Here is a 16,726-nt window from a genome sequence, read left to right on the forward strand (position 1 = left end):
TAGTCCCAGAAGGAGGGAGCTTTGAGGGGTTGAGTTGATCTCTGAGGAGCTCAAGGACTGAGAGCATGGCTTGTTTTCAGGGAGCTGGGAAGAGTTGAACTGCAGCTCATTTGGAGCTTCTGACAAGAGTGATGTTTACAAAAGTTGATGGTGAATTGACTTCAGATTTAAATAGGCACTGGTGGCTGGAGAGATAAAATAAGCATCGCCATATCATCCTGCCTATAATCAGGAAAATGGCCTTTGGTGATCATCTTCCTGCACAAAGGACACACATGAAAACCTTCTGCAGCAAACCTTGTTTTCATACATCTTGATAAAAATGTAGGTTTTTTTCACACATTGAATCTGTAGCTTTCCGGTTTTTTTACTTTATCTAAAACACCAGGTACATGCCCTCAGTCAGGATGCCATACATATATTTGGTGTTGCTGTACCTAGAATACATAAAATAGGTGAAGATCTTTGCAGATCACTGAGCTAATAATTTTAAATTAGAGAGTAATTTTAAATGTTTCCCCCTCACAGAGTTGACAAACAAAAATACTGTCAGAAGTCACTCAATGTGTATTGATTGTAAGTTAGAGTTCATGCTAAGGGCTTGGATACATTTGGTTATAGATGGGAGGAAAATCACAAATGCATTTAAGAAAATAACACCAATTAATGTTTAAACACTAGAAAACAAAGAGGTGGGGCATGAACCATCCAGTTAAATACACCCCAAAGCCTTTCTTTTTGACTCCTGTTCTACAAATTAGCTCTTGTTAAGCCTTGCTTTTCTGTAGTCATTGCTATGAAGACATGAAGAGGTAGAAATGAAAAATAAAGTCTTCGTTGAAAAATATCTCTGCAGTTCCTACCGGCACATGGTCAGCAGAAAGGCCCTTCTGTCTGTTCAGGTGACTCACAGGTGCTGTGCTGCTCTCCAGGTACCATCCATCACCTCATGAAGGGGTTGAAGGGGTGTTTGCACCACTGCAGTGATTGATTGACCTCGTGCTGATTTACCAAAAGACACGTAGAGCGTGTGATTGCTGGGGTTGGAGCAAGGGGAAAGAGGCAAGGAGGAGAACAGCTGACTGGTGTTGGTATTTTCCTTTGCTTGAAGCATGTTTGCTCATTCTGAGAAGGTTTGGGGAGAGGGGACTCCCAGAGAGTATAATGAATGAAAATGTAATTTGATCAGTCAGTTGAAGCCAAGGCAGGGAAAGGATCACAGATTGAGCACGTGCTGGGACAGGTCTGGTTAGCTGGACACATGTTGTGGAAATTAACTCTCATTTTTAAGAGCTGGGCCTCAGAGATACATTGATCCTTTCAGGTGGGAGTATGTAGAATATAAGAATGCAGAAAATGTGTTTGTTTTTTCCCATGAAGTTGAAAAGCCCTGCTAAAAAGGTATTGATTAACTTCCACACAGCAATACCTACGCAGTGCCTCTTTCTGGCATGGATCCAGTCTGCCCAAAGCACTTGGTTGATTCACATCCCGTGGGGGTGAGTGGGAGCCCTGAGGCCAGACAGGTTTTGTGAAAAGCTCTCCCTGGAGCTCCCTGTGTGGCTGTGCTGGAGGCTGGCAGGAACACCATGTGTTCTTCTTTGTGTCTCTTTAACCAGCTTATCTGTTCAGTGCTTATCAACAGCTGTGCAGATCACAGTGACAAACACCATCCAGTGGTAATTTCAGCAACCAGCTGGGAAAAACAGCCAGGGGGAAACGCTGCACCTTGTGAGGTGTGCTGTGTTTGCTGGCAGGAGAGGGTTATCACTAGTATCACCAGGGGCTGCCTGGGCCGCAATAAGACTAAAAAAAATCCAGCCCTTTAGTGCCACAGCTTTGGAACAAAGTCTTCGAAGACAAATGATAATTGAATATGGTGATAGGATAAGATAATAGCTTAAGTGTTTGATCATCAGAAGTCTGTAAGAAGAGATAAGGCAAAATTACTTGCTATGATTGGTAATGACATGTTTGTGTCTACCTTGCAGGTATTCCTCTTGCATTCCCTCTTTAGACTGTGCTTGCTGCTATTTGGGTTTGCTTTATTTGCACTTTCACAGAGGCTAGAGGAAACATTTGAAAACATACAGCGCACTTGGAAATGTTTTCAACCTACTTTGGTAGCTCATCTCTTCATTCTTTATCCATCAACTCCTAACAAAGCAAAGACAAAAGAAAGTGCACCTTTGTAACATCCTTCAGCGCTCTTCATGATGGGAGTGTAAAAACTGAAAGTCAAATATTTATTTCTTTGCAGGTTACAGTATGACAGAATTAGGATAGAAAGGATGGAAAACCTCAATTTTGAGTACAGCCATGCTTTCCAGAGGGTTACTGACTTCTATGCAAAGGAGGTGCCTGGTACTGCAGGTATGTAATTCGTTTTTTTACGCAAAAGAAGTGCCTGACATTACAGGTCTTTCATTCCAAATATATTTAAAGCATGCATCCTATTAGCCTTTACAGTCATGCAGGCTTTTGGTCACCTTTGCTTCATTTTCTGCACAGTGGGATCTTATGTTGAGCTCAGAGGAAAAGGAACATTATTTAAACAGAAATGAACACAGGGCTACCATTACTTTTTTTCAAAGCTTGAAGGTGTGTGTTTAGGCAGATTTAAATTTCAATGCACATAACAGCTGAGGGGGATTACTCAACATCTGAAATGGTTCTCAAGGTCACAGAATCCCAGAGTATCTGGGGTTGGAAGGGTCCCCTGGAACAGTGACACAGGAATGTATCCAGGTGGGTTTAGAATGTCTTCAGAGAAGGAGATTTTGTAACCACCTTGGGCAGCTTGTTTCATTGCCACCCTCAATGTAAAGTTCTTCCTCATGCTGAGGTTGAACTTGTGGTTTATTTGAATGGCTGCTGCTCCTCATCCAATCACAGGGCACCATTGAAGAGAGTCTGGCACCACCATTTGAGGTATTTATATGGATTGACAATATTCCCCTCTCAGTCTTCTCGTGAGACTAAACAGGCTCAGCTCCCAGTCTCTCCTCATGAGAGATGCACCAGCCTCTTAATCACCTTTATGGCCCCTGCTGGACCCTCTACAGCAACTTCTTGTCCTCCTTGAACTCTGGAGCCCAGAACTGAACACAGCATTCTGGATGTGGCCTTACCTGGGCAGGGCAGAGGGGCAGGATCCCTTCCCTGACCTGTTGGCCATACTCCTCCTGATGCACTCCAGGATCCCGCTGACCCTCCTGGCCCCCAGGACACTGTCAGCTCATGGTCAACTTGTCATCCAGCAGCACCCCTAGGACCTTCTCCACAGAGCTGGTCTCTTATAGGTCACTTCCAATCTGTTCTAGTATTTGGGGTTATTCCTCTCCAGGTGCAGGACCTCTAGCTGCCCTTGTTGAACCTCCTTAGGTTTCTCTCTGCCCAGCTCTCTCAAGCACAGTGTCCCCTTGGTGAATCCCTGCTGGCCACTCCTGACCTTTCTTTCTGCATTCTTGGTGATGACCTCCAGAGCCATCTGTCCCATCACCTTCCTGGGGATGGAGGGGACTGGCCAGAGTGTCCTGGGCCCTCCTTCTTGCCCTCTTGGAAGACAGGAGTATCATTCTTGTTACTGGGTTCTCAAGTTCTTGTTGGTGTTATCTGGGAGCAGAACAACAGCTTTAAAAACATCCCTGAAAGAAGCTGAACTACGTGGTTTTTTAAAAAGACCAGTTTATGTTGTGGTATCGTGGAGTGAGTTTCCTGTTGTTGCAGCTGGAACTGGCTCTGTAGTAGAGCACTGTGCACAAAAATGAGGATCTCAGAACTGCATTTTTAGTTTGTATATTTAGAAGTTTGTTATGCCAACAGTTAGTGGTTTTTTTTGTTTTTTTTTTAATGAAGAAAAACCCATGGAGTCAAATGTTTTCTGTTTCTTAATGTGTTTACACTGTTGCAATGTTCTGCATTATTTGGAACCATAAGTGTTATTTTGGAGCCTTGCTTTATGTTGATTTATAGATGTCATAAAACTGTACATACATTACAGGTTTCTAGCAGAATAAATTGAAAAGCAGATTATGCTTTTTCTACAATACCTTGTAGTAGACTATGAGGTTACCAGAAAATAAACATTTAACAAGAAAAATTATTTTTTTTAGGTTCTCAAAACCTGTCTGTAGTATTGAGCTTGGATAAGCCTGTTATTTGCTCTCTGGCAGCGGTAATTGCATATCTCAAAGAATTTAATTTGGAAAAGATGCTTTACAATCCAAGGTAAGTTGCGTCATATAAATTTCCAATTCAAAGCACCACTCCTTGCACGTCTTAGCCGTGTCCCTGATTGTAATGAAAAACCTGCTAGTGATAAACATAGTCTTTGTAAAAATTACACCTTAACATTTGATTTCCTAATCAGAACTGAAAGAATCAAGGGGTTTCTTTGAGCAGTATTTAATGAAGTATGTTTGTGTAGATGTTACTGTCAGTGATGTGAATGAGCATGTACTGCTGCCAGGTGTTACTGAAAACAAACAAGGTGCAAAACTTGCTAGATACTAGGGAGAAAATTTTAAGGTTTGTTTGTATCAGCTGTCACGTCTCAACCTCAGTTTTATTGTGTCACCAAAACAGAGGGCTTTTCTGGGCAGCTTTAAAAAAACCAAAATTTTAAAAAAATTGCTGCTGCAACTCAGCTTTGCTGATATTGTTGCAGTTTGCAAATTCTTGTTGCAATGTTCAGGCAGTACCCAGCAGGTCTGTTTGAGCTGTTGAATCCAATTATCAGTTTTAAAGAAAACTGTTTAACACATCTTGGCTTTCTCTAAAGTCCTTGGCTGGACTCAGTGGTAAGTAGGAGTGGGGAGAAGGATCATGGCAAAAGCTGTTGCTGGAGCACCTCAATTTGTGCAAAGTTACTGCTAAACCACACAGACATAGATATAACCTTGTCACCTCTTAAGCAGTCCCAACACTTGGGTTTATTAGATATGCTGAGTGCTCACGGTTTGTGATGGGCTTATGCAGGTGGAATCAAGTGAAAATGGAAAGATGCTAAAGCTTCTCTTACCCTGTCCTGCACAGGTATAAAACATTGCTGTCCTACCTGGCTTAGCTTTGAAAATATCATTGAGGCTTGTTAAATAAAACAGCTTTATCTGCTGTGCATCCACTGCCAAATACTCTCCCAGTCATCTCACTGTTCCTCTGTCCCTAAATATGCTGGATTTAATAAAGTCAGTCTGGCTGCAGACTGGAAACTTAGAAATACGTCATGTCACTTGTGGATCATTCACATGTTGTGTGGGATTCTGGGAGTTTGAAGCCTAATTTTGAAAGGCTCTCTCCATTACCAGTTTAGATTACTAGCTGCATTTAAAACATCCACTGCAGGTGCCAGCTTTAAACACTGCTTAAACACTTTTCCAGGTGCCCACCAAAACATTTGGAAATTATCCATGTGTTCTGAATTTTGGGATGGATTTCTTTCCTTAAGTTATGCTTCTCTCCAGGTTGTTTTTGAGTGTTAACAAAAGGTTTGATGTGCTTATAGGCCTAATGGGGAAGGAATTCCTGGGGCATCTTCCCTGCTGACCCATCGAGGGGTGTGCTGATCTGTGGTGTTCCTGCACTGTGGTGTGCCTGCTTATCTTCTTGGGCTGCCTTTTTTCTTTTTTTTTTAAACAACTGTTTTTTTAACATGCTGGCTTAGGTGGAGAAATCTTGTAGAACTTCTGAGGAAGCAAATGAATTCCATGGAAATGCCATTTCATGGTCAGCTTGTGGGTCACTGCTGTCACAGCGCCCTGTGTGCAATCACACAGGAGGTCAATGTTCTTTCAGCTGGAGAAAATGTGAAATCCATCTTTTATGTAGAAGTAATTCAGTAGCAGAGGACAAATATAATTATGTGGAGGCTTATGTAGCAGCAGTCAGTCACATTTGTAACAGCTGCATCCTAAAATCAAGTACATTATAGACTGGGAAGGAAAAGCACTAAATCTTAGCATTGACATTTGCCTGCTGAAGGCTGCTCTAATGGATTTCTGGGGAATGTATGAGCATCTGAGGGAAAAGGCAAAGAAAGACTTAATATCTTGCTGATGTTCTGTGAAGAAATAAAATAGCATTTCTTGTGATAACTTTGTGGTCAGGAGCTTGGATTCTGCTGTGTTTGTTTCTAAAGCCTTTATGCTCTAACTGTCCAATACTGAGTTCCACTTGCTGCTTGTAGTGTGTCATGGGGATGAGCAAAGTGAGCCAAATACTCAAAATTGAGTAAACTCAACTTCAGTGTTTTCCCTAATGCCAGTGAAATGCTATCTAAATACTGAACAATGAAAGACTTTTAAGCAAATGATGTCAGGCTCGTGAATGTCTTGAATTAGGAAATAGAAGAGAAATAACTTCCATTGGAGTGTCAAGAAAAATTCCTAGAAGAATTCAGGTCAGTGAGCATATACAGATGAGTCAGAAAGCATGAAGTGGGAGTTGTGAGGTAGTTTTCAGTTTGTTAATGTGTCACAGGTCTGGATGAAGAAGACCTGTTTGATAGAAGGAATGACAGAAAAATTCATTATACCTCTGTACCTTCTTTGGACAAACACTCTTCTCCCAGCTGAAAAAAAAAATCCATTTCAGTTTACTAGGAAGAGTCATGAAATATCATATAAGTCAAGGAATACTCATTGGTAGGAGGGAAGCGGGTTTTGCCCTAATATTTCAATGAAGCTTTTAAATCTACTTTTAAGATACTTAAAAGAGCAAAACATTGCAAAGAAATAAAGATTTCTACCACAGCTGGACCCCAAACTATGACTAGGCTGCTTCAGAGTTCAGAGTAAAAATACATTTAATAGATTTAATAATGAATGGTACAAGTTTTTGTGAATCGGTGTGTTCTAATACCTTTAGCACAGAGCCTTTTATTAAAGGCTTTTGTCAAGAAGTTAGCACACATCCAGGAGAGGTTTTTAAGTACATTTGAGTACCCAATTTTGTTTGAAAAAATCATCATTTGCATAGCAAATGTGTCTTGGTGTATTTCAGTTTTACCTCAGTGTTTTCCAGCATGTTGGATATGGAGGAGAGAGACTTTAGACAGTAGTTTGTAGGTTTTGAACAGTGATGGAAGAACTTCAAGAAATGCAGGAATTAAACAAAAAGGGGTTCAGATCAAAAGTTCTAGCCCTGTTGAAGTATTCACTGATGAGTTTAAACCTGGTTAATTAAATTCAAAACACAGTCTTGGGCTTGACATCCTTTACTACACAGGTTGTGGTAAATGTCTTTGGTATGGAGCATGAAGGAAACTGGTGCTTCTGAAAAATGGAGAGACTTGTTTTTATTTCTTAAAGGGGATTCTTTTAGAGATTCTTGCATTTCTTGTCTGTGTAAGTTCATTCTGTGGTTTATTCACCCCTAGAGATCTCAAAGCCATGGACTCTAGGGCACTGTAAAAGGTAACTGAGCAAAGAAAATCTATTGCTTCAGGGTGCAGCTCCACTCAGAAACATCAGAGATGTGGGCAATTAAAGTAGTTGAAAATTCCTGATCTAAATAACACGCATTCACTTAGGCTGAGATACCGAGTATGAAATGATACGTATTATCTGCTGTGGAGGAAATAATGAGCACGGCATTAAAGCCACCATTCACTGCAAGCTTCTCGAGAGGCAATATCACAGAATCCCAGACAGGTTTGGATCAGAAGGGACTTCCAAGTTTCTCCAGTGCCCCCCCTGCCATGGCAGGGACACCTCCCACTGTCCCAGGAGCTCCCAGCCCTGTCCAGCCTGGCCTTGGACATTTCCAGAGATCCAGGAACAGCTTCTCTGGGCACCCTGTGCCAGGACCTGCCCACCCTGCCAGGGAACAATTCCTTCATAAAACTAAATCTCTCCTACCGTAGTTTAAAGCTGTTCCCTCTTGTCCTAACTGCCTGTGTAGAAAGTTGCTCTCACTCTTTTTTATAAACCCCCCTTAAGTACTGAAAAAATGGCACAGATGATCCAGTTTCTCCAGTAACACATAACAACTGAAGTCTGGGGATGTACTTGGCTGTCCTAGAGCAGAACAGTAACCTTTTCACACTCATCATCGTGTGGTCCTGCTCTGAAAAAGTAATTTTATGGGCAGGAACCTCATTTCTCGTGAGTATTCCCTATAAAATCCCTAAAGCTCCCTAGAAGCTTCTGTCTGTTTACTCTTTTCCTTTCTCTAAGCCCAGAGATGACTTGACCCTGCCTTGCCATGTTCCTCTGTTACGGGCTTGCCAGCTGTTTCCATTACTTGGGTTTTGTGCTGCTTTGAGTGCTTGAGACTGTTGCAAATCTGTGCTTTGAAACTGGGGTCACAGTGTCACCTACAGGAGGAGTTATGGCCCTGTGGTCCTGTCAAAATGTGATTTCTGAAAGGTGGCTTTCAGCGGGGCAGGGAGGGCTGGTAGCAGCACATTAGCATTTCACACAAGGGCTGTGCTGAGACCTTTGCTGCAAAACCAGCCCTGGCTTAATAGTTACCTACAACCTTCTTCTGCCATTTGGTCTCTAAATTCCTTGTAAAGAATGCGGGGTTTTTTTTACATTTTTATCAACTTCTGATCCCAAGCTGAAGGGAGATGAGTGGGTGGAAGCAAAACATGTTCTGTGCTGTGACATGTGGAATTGTTGGTTGGGCATATCCTGCAGTTGATCTTGACTGTTACTCACGTACTCTAAACTCTCAATTACCACGATTAATAGTAGGGTGAAGTAACTCAGATAAAGAAAACACCTGGGTAATGTAAGACACACGTAATTTATGCTGTGAAAACAACTTCAGCTTGTCTGATCTGAAAGAGCTGTAAATACAGTGTGAAAGAAGAGTAAATCCACTGTGCAGTGGAACAGAGTGAGCTGTCTGCAGGTTCTGCTGAGCAGCCCTGCTGGGAACAGAGTGTGTCCTGGGATAGGTGCTCTAAAGCCAAGAGAAGTGTGGGAGCACCACAAAAATCCACAATCCTGAGGCTCTGATGTGACAGGGAGACAGACCCAGGGGCATCCTCTTGGCTTTGGAGAGGGGGTGGAAGGGCTTGGTTCTCACCCAGCTGGGTGTCAGAGACCAGAGGCTGGAGCAGTGGCAGATTGGGAGACTACAGCTGGTCCTGGGTGCAGAAAGGTGCTTTTGGAGCAGCAGGTGGGATTTGTGAGTGGGAGCCAAGCAGAAATCATTCCCTAATTAATTTTTGCCAGCATCAGCAGTTGTGACTGAAGATAATAAAAAGAAGTATTGTTTTGTTACTTACAATATTGTGTAATTTGGAACATGTTGTTGGTTTTGCCTCCAGTGTTTTCTTTTGCTGGTCAGCTTCCTTGGTTTCTGAAATAGCACACATGGGTACAGTTCTGAGTCAGCTGTACTTCCAAGCTGTCATTAAACTTCTTGAGGGCCCTCAGTTAAATCTGCTTTTTTTTACAATTCCGTGGAAAATACTTCTAATTTGACCCATTATTTAGGAAAAAATTGGTAACAGGCCCAAGCACCTGCATACAACATAAATATATAAGATTAGTCTCTGAATATTTTATATTTCTGAAAGTTTTGGTGCTGTTCTTGTTTTTAGTGTAGCAGCAATGCAGCTGTGTGTGCATAACATGAAAAGGTTGAGCATTCAGATACTTTTCCAGAGGGTTTAAAAGTGAATGCACTGAAAAACTTTTTGTGAAAAGTCAAGAAAACAGTTTTAAGCCTTGCCCAGCAAGTGGCTGTGCTTAGTGTAAGAGAGCAAAGAGTGTCCTAGATTCTGTGCACAGGGCAGTCAGCAGGATGATTAACCCAGACAATCATGACTCCATTTGTCAGAACCATTTAGTGAGGATATTGCACTTCACTGTCCTGACCACTGCGTGTGCGTTTGAGACTGAAATGATTTTCAGATCTCATATGATTGCGCACCTAATACCATTATTTTATTAGTGGTGATTCTAAAGGAGCACAGCCTTTGGGTTGATCTCATCCAGTTCTGTTCAGGAATATCAAAAAGCCAAGTAATTTTGGTCATGGTTGTTTCATATTAAAACAAAAGCAAATAGTTTCAATGTCCCCTATTTCTATTTTCCTGCATAATTGCACCTGCAGGCTGTTTAAATTTGCAGCAGTAATAAAAACTAATATTTGTTTTGATATGATGTTTTGATGATGAGTTGTGTTAAAAATCTGTTCCATTCTTGAAGTATTAATTGTCAGTCCTGTCATTGCTAAATTGTAAATTGAATAAATTAACCGTTTAGTGGAAAACTGTTAGATAACAGAAGGGCTGAATTTTGTTCTGAGCTTTGTCAGAGTCATTGTAGGAAATAGGGAAATGACTGTGAAGTTTTATTTTCCCAAGCAGAAGGTTAAAAGTTAGTGTTCAGTTCTTTTATTTATTTGAAGAGGTATTAATTTCTTGCTTGACTTCTGAAAATTTATTTGCATAAATGTTGAATTCTCTAATGTGAGGAGCCTGACAGTGTTTCAGTTTCCTGCTCATGCCCAAGTTTAAGATACAACATCTGAAATTCCTCTCCCCAGCAATTTCAAACGGTTGTCCAGTGAAACTGAATTCATGACAATTAATGGGACAACAATGAAAAATCTTGAAATTTTACAGAATCAGGTAAGTAGAAATGTATTTTTTTTTTTTTAGTAAGTGCTGAAATGTTCACAGGTGTTTTTCATACTTTGTCATACTTAAGTGAAGTTAATCAAATTTGCCAATCTGACCCATAAAAGTCTTAAATTATTTTAAATGGCATCAGACTGAAGGGAGATAACATTTTCAGAAGCATAAATTAAATTCTTCAGTACTAGCTTCTAGTATGAGTTAGGGACCTTGCTGCACTTTGACTAGCAAAGAACTTTGCTTAAGTTTATTTTCTTCAGCAACTGCATTTGAGTGATGTTTGCAGTAGAGTTTGTTTTTGTGCTCCTGCTCAGAGCTGTATGTACAGACTTATTTTAATTGTGTAATTTATCCTGGTCATTTCCTAAAACCCATTTTCTAGCTAAAGGAAAAACATACTTAAGTATCTTACGACTGCTGGAGGTTCTTTATGTAAGGCATTGTTGAGAATGAAATTGATAATGAGAGTACAATTGCCATCTCTTAAAGCCCAAACACAATGTTCTGAATAATGTCAAGATCCTCCCACTGCAAAGCTAAGTGCTCAGTTAGAAATAATTAAGTTATTTTCATTATTTCAGACTGACATGAAAACAAAAGGAAGCCTACTCGGGGTCTTGGATCATACCAAAACTTCGTTTGGACGTCGAAGATTGAAAAAATGGGTAACCCAGCCCCTCCTGAAATTCAGGTGAGATAGTTCCTTATCCTGAGCTAAACCTCTGTTTTCTAGTTGTGATTTTGAATATGCCAAATGGTTTTGTTTGTCCAGAAGACCTGAGATCCACAGCAGAGTTTGCACAGCAGAAGACACAACAGAGGTGGTGGGTGTTATTTAGGTTTGAAGGAGTGAAACCACTCTTTGGGGCACAGATGAATAGCAGTGGGTTTGGACCAGGATAGAAATGCCTTTGCAGAAATCAGAATGGGCAGGGTTCTACTTCTATATCCCTTTTCAGACAATGAATCTGGATCACCTGGGGCTGGAGGTTGTTTTGTTCCTAAAATTGCCAATTAATGTTGGATGTCTTTCATCCCTCGAAAGTATTTACATCCCTAATGTGTTTAATTTCTTCTAAAGTAGCTGTGGATGCTTTTGTTATCCCTGTATGCAGAGTACTGCACAGGAGAGAGTTCCTTTGTGTTAATCTTGAAATGTGATGATTATTTGGCCACTTCTGTATTTTGACCTGTGCCTGATTTATCAGTGCTTTAGAAATGCTGTGTTTTGTAGCAGTATTGTGCTGGTTTTCATAATTTTGAAATGGACTCCATCTTTTGTGGTTTCTCTTTGCAGGCTTGATTTGAGTGTTGTGCTTTAATTTGTAGTAAATAGCACTATTGAGTCCATGGGCTGCATTTGCCTACATTTTGAGTTTTTGGATCCATTCATTTGAAAATGTGTTTCCTGAGCATTGTCAAGGCAGAGTTTATTGAGGCTGTCACTTTGTTCCCTCCAGTTCTCCCATAAAAGAGAACTTTGACTTGGTTATCTGCAGTATTTTTTCTCCTCTGTTTTACTTTTGAAAACACATTGAGCAGTTTTAATGTTTATTATTTTCTGTCAGGTTCAAATAGTGAGGTATACCAGTGTTTTAGTATCTTGCTGTTGCTGGTAATTTACAGCTGTTTGTTCAGGAGCATTTTTTTTTCCTTGACCAAGTCTGATATGTTAAAGCACTATGCTTCTGTAGAATCACTGCTTACTTTTCTTGTTAGCCTTTTTCTAATGAGTTAATTTCAGTGGCCTTTTAAAAAAAAAAATTATTCTGCTAGTAGCTTTTATGTATGTTACCCACTTCCAGAGGCTTTTGATGTAACTCCCATACTGCACGAAAGTTAATCAGGGCATTGTGCCATGAGAAGCATTTGGCTGGAATTTGGAGGCCACTTTTTAAATGTAAATCAATCAGTTTGTGCAGTTGTCAGCGGAGGGAGCCAGAGCACTGAGGATGGCCCCGGGCAGGACCTGGCTGGGCTCCTCCCGGGCTCCCAAGTGACCACACCGAGTGACCACACCGAGTGACCACACCTGTGGGGCAGCGGCTCAGACACCGCTCCACAGGGAAATAGAGCTCCTACCTGGCACAGCACTACCTGAAACTGCTTCCCCAGAACTTCAGGCCCTCTTTGTTAGCCAGTATATTTAGTTTAAAAGTTCTCCCTTGTCTCAGTATAGAACCAGCTTTAAAGGTTCATAGTTTAGTTTGCTTCTCTTACACCTCTGTTCCTTCCTTCTCCTGGAGAGTGATGCTTGGCATTTTCAGGCTGCTATGGCTGGAGGTGATGGTGCTCCTCAGTACTACTTGAAGCTAAAAAAGCTGTTTTGCTCTGTGTACTTCTCTCTTTCTGACTCTCAAGTTGTAATTTTACATAGTTAGTGCATCAGGCATCTGGCAGTATTGTTCCCAGTAATGCACACAAATGCACTCAGGGAACATTCCGTAATTGTAATTCACCTGAGCCTCCTGGAGTGACATTCTCAGAGGAAGTAAGGCTTCTGTACTGCATCTTTTCCAGTCAGTGAGTAGGTGTATCAAGAAGTGAGAGGGTGTAATTACTGCTTTATGCCTTAGAGTTTTAAATCACTTGGGATGATGACTAAATTTCCTGTGAAGAAACCATACATTAGGTTGAATAAAGATGGAATGTGTACAGACTCATTTGGGCAAACTTGAAGATACTCTTTAAATCATCAGCGATGCAATACATGTAGAGACAAGATGTGTACATTTGGGAAAAAAAGAAATGGCAAAAAAAAAAAAAAAAGTTTAACCAAGAAGAGTGTAATGCCCTCACTTACTCACCTGGGTATACAAAGATAATGAGATAAGAGTGTATCAGTCACTAACAACAGAACTTTTTAGGGGGAATGAAGAAGGTTGTTTTTCTGCAGAAGTTTCATATTTGTGGGCTACAGAAGTGTTATCTTACCTCTGAGATCCAAGTTCCATCGAGTGCCTTTCTCACTTGGTGTCTGTAAGTGGAGTGGAAGAAAAGGGGATGGATGGCCTGGAGCATTTTTGTGTGGGTGAAACCTGCTGTCCCCAGTCAGGCAGTGGGGTTCTAGCAGGAAAGGCAGCAGGGCAGCTCTCAGGGTCCAGTTTTGCAGCACAGTGTGACCTTTGTGTCTTTGTCTGCAACAGCCACAAAGAATTTGTTTCCTGATGGGAAACAGATCTCAGAAGCCTTGAGACCGATGCCAAAGTTACTGCTTTTTCAATATCTGCACCAGGAGGAGAAAGAAAAGGTTCAGATGGGCCTGGCTGAGCACACCTAGCTGTGGTTTCAATCTCTGGTTTTGTTGTACATTTTGGATGTTGTCCTGTATAGATGCTGCCCTGCACATGACCAATCTGAAGCCTCCCCTCTGCAGAGTGCATCCTTCCCTGTCTCTGTATTATCCATGGTTATCCACTGCCTCCCTCCTTCCTTCCAGCCTCTGCTTTGCATTGCCCTTCCACAGGTGTCAGGAGTGCTGATTGCCCATCTGCAGTACAAACTGACAAAAAAACACTGCATCCTTTCCCTGGCTGGGTATTAATTTGAGTCTGTGCCCTGCTCAGCTGTTGAGTCTTGCACAGTTCCTAGGAAATTTGTTTTATCAAACACACAACCTTGTCAGGGTTGGCTGGAGTTGAAAACTGGAAAAAGCAGAGGAGTGGAGCAGCACAACTAGATACATGTTTATTATTTCCATAGTAGATCAGTCTGTGAAGCTAATAAAGCTGTGACTGGGTGTTTAAAACAGAGCTTGAGGCTGATGCATCTTACAGGGCAAGTGAGAGCCAGTGTAGAGGAATATCTGCAGATTCCATTCCTGTGCAGGAGCACTGCATAAGGGAGGTGATTCCCCCACCTCCCACTCTGCTCCTGCACAGGTGGGATGTCTTTTATCAGGATGTGTGTTTCTGGTGCCATGGCCAGGGAGCAGGGAGGGACCTTGCTGTGGAACTGGGAGAGAACCCAGCTGCTGTTGGCCTCTGTTGCAAAAGTGCTTCCTTTGAGCTAAAAGAATTTCTAATGCAAAATTTTAAAAGCTTAGGGATACATGTGGGATAAACTGGGAGGGTATGTGATGTGAACATACTAGTTTACATAATAATCTCTCTCTTTGGGGTGTTCTCTACTGGTTTTTGAGGGTTTTTGTGTTTAAAGTATTTTAAACAGACCGACTGACCCACAAGTGCCTCATTTGTATTTGTTTTGTCTCACTTCGATTTTTAGTGTTACATATGATGTGCCTGAATATATTTGTAGCCAGGAGCACCTGATCTTTTTTTAGTTAAACTGATGTTTAAATCTCAGGAAAGGAGAAAAGTTGTATCTGTTTAGACAGTTGCCAAAAACATGTCAGCCTTTGCTTTGTACTTCAGAGAAACCAAAATTTTAATTACCTCTCAAGAACTGGATTTTCCCCCTGGAATTCCAGTATACTTTGTCCCCCATTTCTCCCCATTCTGGACGAGATGATGCTTTTCTAATATTAAAGTCTTATAGGATGGTATTGATAATTATTATTTCTCTGAATATGCTTTGGCCACAGGAGCTTAGAATGTCTCTCAGTGTAGCAAATTCAGAACTGCACAGTTCAGGACTACAGACAGTTCCTTGTCTGCTCCTGAGGAAGAGGAAGTTTAAATTTGCATTTCTGATGCAACATGACTTGCTTATATATAATAAGCAGGAGGATATATAGTGTAGAACTGGGAAGAAGAGTGTTCCTTGACAGTGAGATTGGCAATGACATTTCTTTTGTAATATAAAATAATGTCTTGGTCTGAATTTTCTCACTTTGAATGTATTGAGTGCTGCTTTATTTATATTTCTATATACAAATTATAATTCTAAAGGAAAAATTTTAAAGTTTGACTTTGTCCTTGTTCTCATAATTAAAGTATCAGGGTGGTAAAACAAACTATCTAAACGTCCTTGAAGAAACACATCTTATTTTGGAATCGTTCCCATTTGATACCCATCTTCATCCAGAGCAGGATTGGAATATTTTCTTTTCCCAGCAGTAATTTGTGAATAAAATCCACTGATCCCACAGCAGGGCTAAATTTTCCTCCTAAGAATAACAATTTTATAGAATCAGTGCCAGTATAAAATGCACAAATGCAGGTTACAGCATATGCCTGAGATCTCAAAATTGTTGTAGGAAAGAAAAAGATTGCAGCATCATCACATGTATTGATTCATTTTTGCTAGCTGTGTTTTGGTCCCTTTGAATGCTGTGTCTAATTCCTTATAAATGGAGCAATCAGGCATTCATTCATGTTGGCTAAAGTAGCTAATTGTTCCCTTTTTAGGCACAAATAGCTGAAATACATTGTGTATGAACATAAACAAAAGTGTTTGATTACCATTTGCATATTTTGGACGTTCTTTTAACAGATGTGAAGCTAAAGTTTAGGGTACTTGTGTACTGCTGTTCAGTATTTGAGATCCATTCAGGGAGATTGTCCTCTCTTGCTGGACCTCTCTTGGAGAGGCATGAGACATCAGGAGTTTTGGGAGTAAATTACTTAAAAAACAAGTTTTTAAATCCTGAAGGATTAATTTTTTTAGGTTTCACTTAAATTTCACTGCACTAATTACGGTATAATTACCCTTCTTTGTACATTTTCGTTGGTGCTAATGGGATAAAATTCTGGTGGTCACGCCAAAATTTAACAAATCAGGGTTCATCCCACAGCTGAGCCAATTTCTGTCTTAGCCAGCACTTGGGTAGGAAGGCAGAGGTAAGGGTGGCATCCCAGCCTTAAGGGGAGGGGGGCAGCCATGGTGGGCAGGGGCTCCACAGAGAACACAGATCTTCAGTGAATTCCACAGCTGGCAGGGAAATCAGACTGCGAGTCCTGAGTGCCATGAGCCCACAGCAGAGGGTCTGAGCAGAGGGACAGGGAAAGGAGAGAGAGAGAGGGAGAGGAGGAAAGGGAGAGAGGGTGACTGTGATGTTCCTGGCCCCAGCGCCGGTGACAGGGTGCCTGGGACCTGTGTGTGCACTCTTGAGGCCCTCCCTGCAGGGACCTGCCCAGGAGAACATCTCCTGCCTTGGGGACGAGCTGCTGGCTTTCAGTGCAAAGCAGTTCAGACAGGCAGCCTGTCCCAGACCTGTCAGAGAGG

General features: G+C 41.4%; 1 protein-coding gene across 3 annotated transcripts in view; it reads left to right on the top strand.

The window, feature by feature from the left end:
- The window catches only part of MSH3 (mutS homolog 3), an 86,490-nt gene that overhangs the window by 27,613 nt on the left and 42,151 nt on the right, over nt 1-16,726 (top strand). For all 3 annotated transcript variants that reach the window (XM_058827426.1, XM_058827428.1, XM_058827427.1), the window contains exons 9-12: nt 2,261-2,373; nt 4,116-4,230; nt 10,507-10,591; nt 11,179-11,288. In XM_058827426.1, the coding sequence (XP_058683409.1) occupies nt 2,261-2,373; nt 4,116-4,230; nt 10,507-10,591; nt 11,179-11,288 (423 nt within the window). The remainder of the gene's footprint in view (nt 1-2,260; nt 2,374-4,115; nt 4,231-10,506; nt 10,592-11,178; nt 11,289-16,726) is intronic.

Source organism: Poecile atricapillus, chromosome Z, assembly GCF_030490865.1.
Source record: "Poecile atricapillus isolate bPoeAtr1 chromosome Z, bPoeAtr1.hap1, whole genome shotgun sequence".
In the NCBI taxonomy this organism is placed as follows: domain Eukaryota; kingdom Metazoa; phylum Chordata; class Aves; order Passeriformes; family Paridae; genus Poecile; species Poecile atricapillus.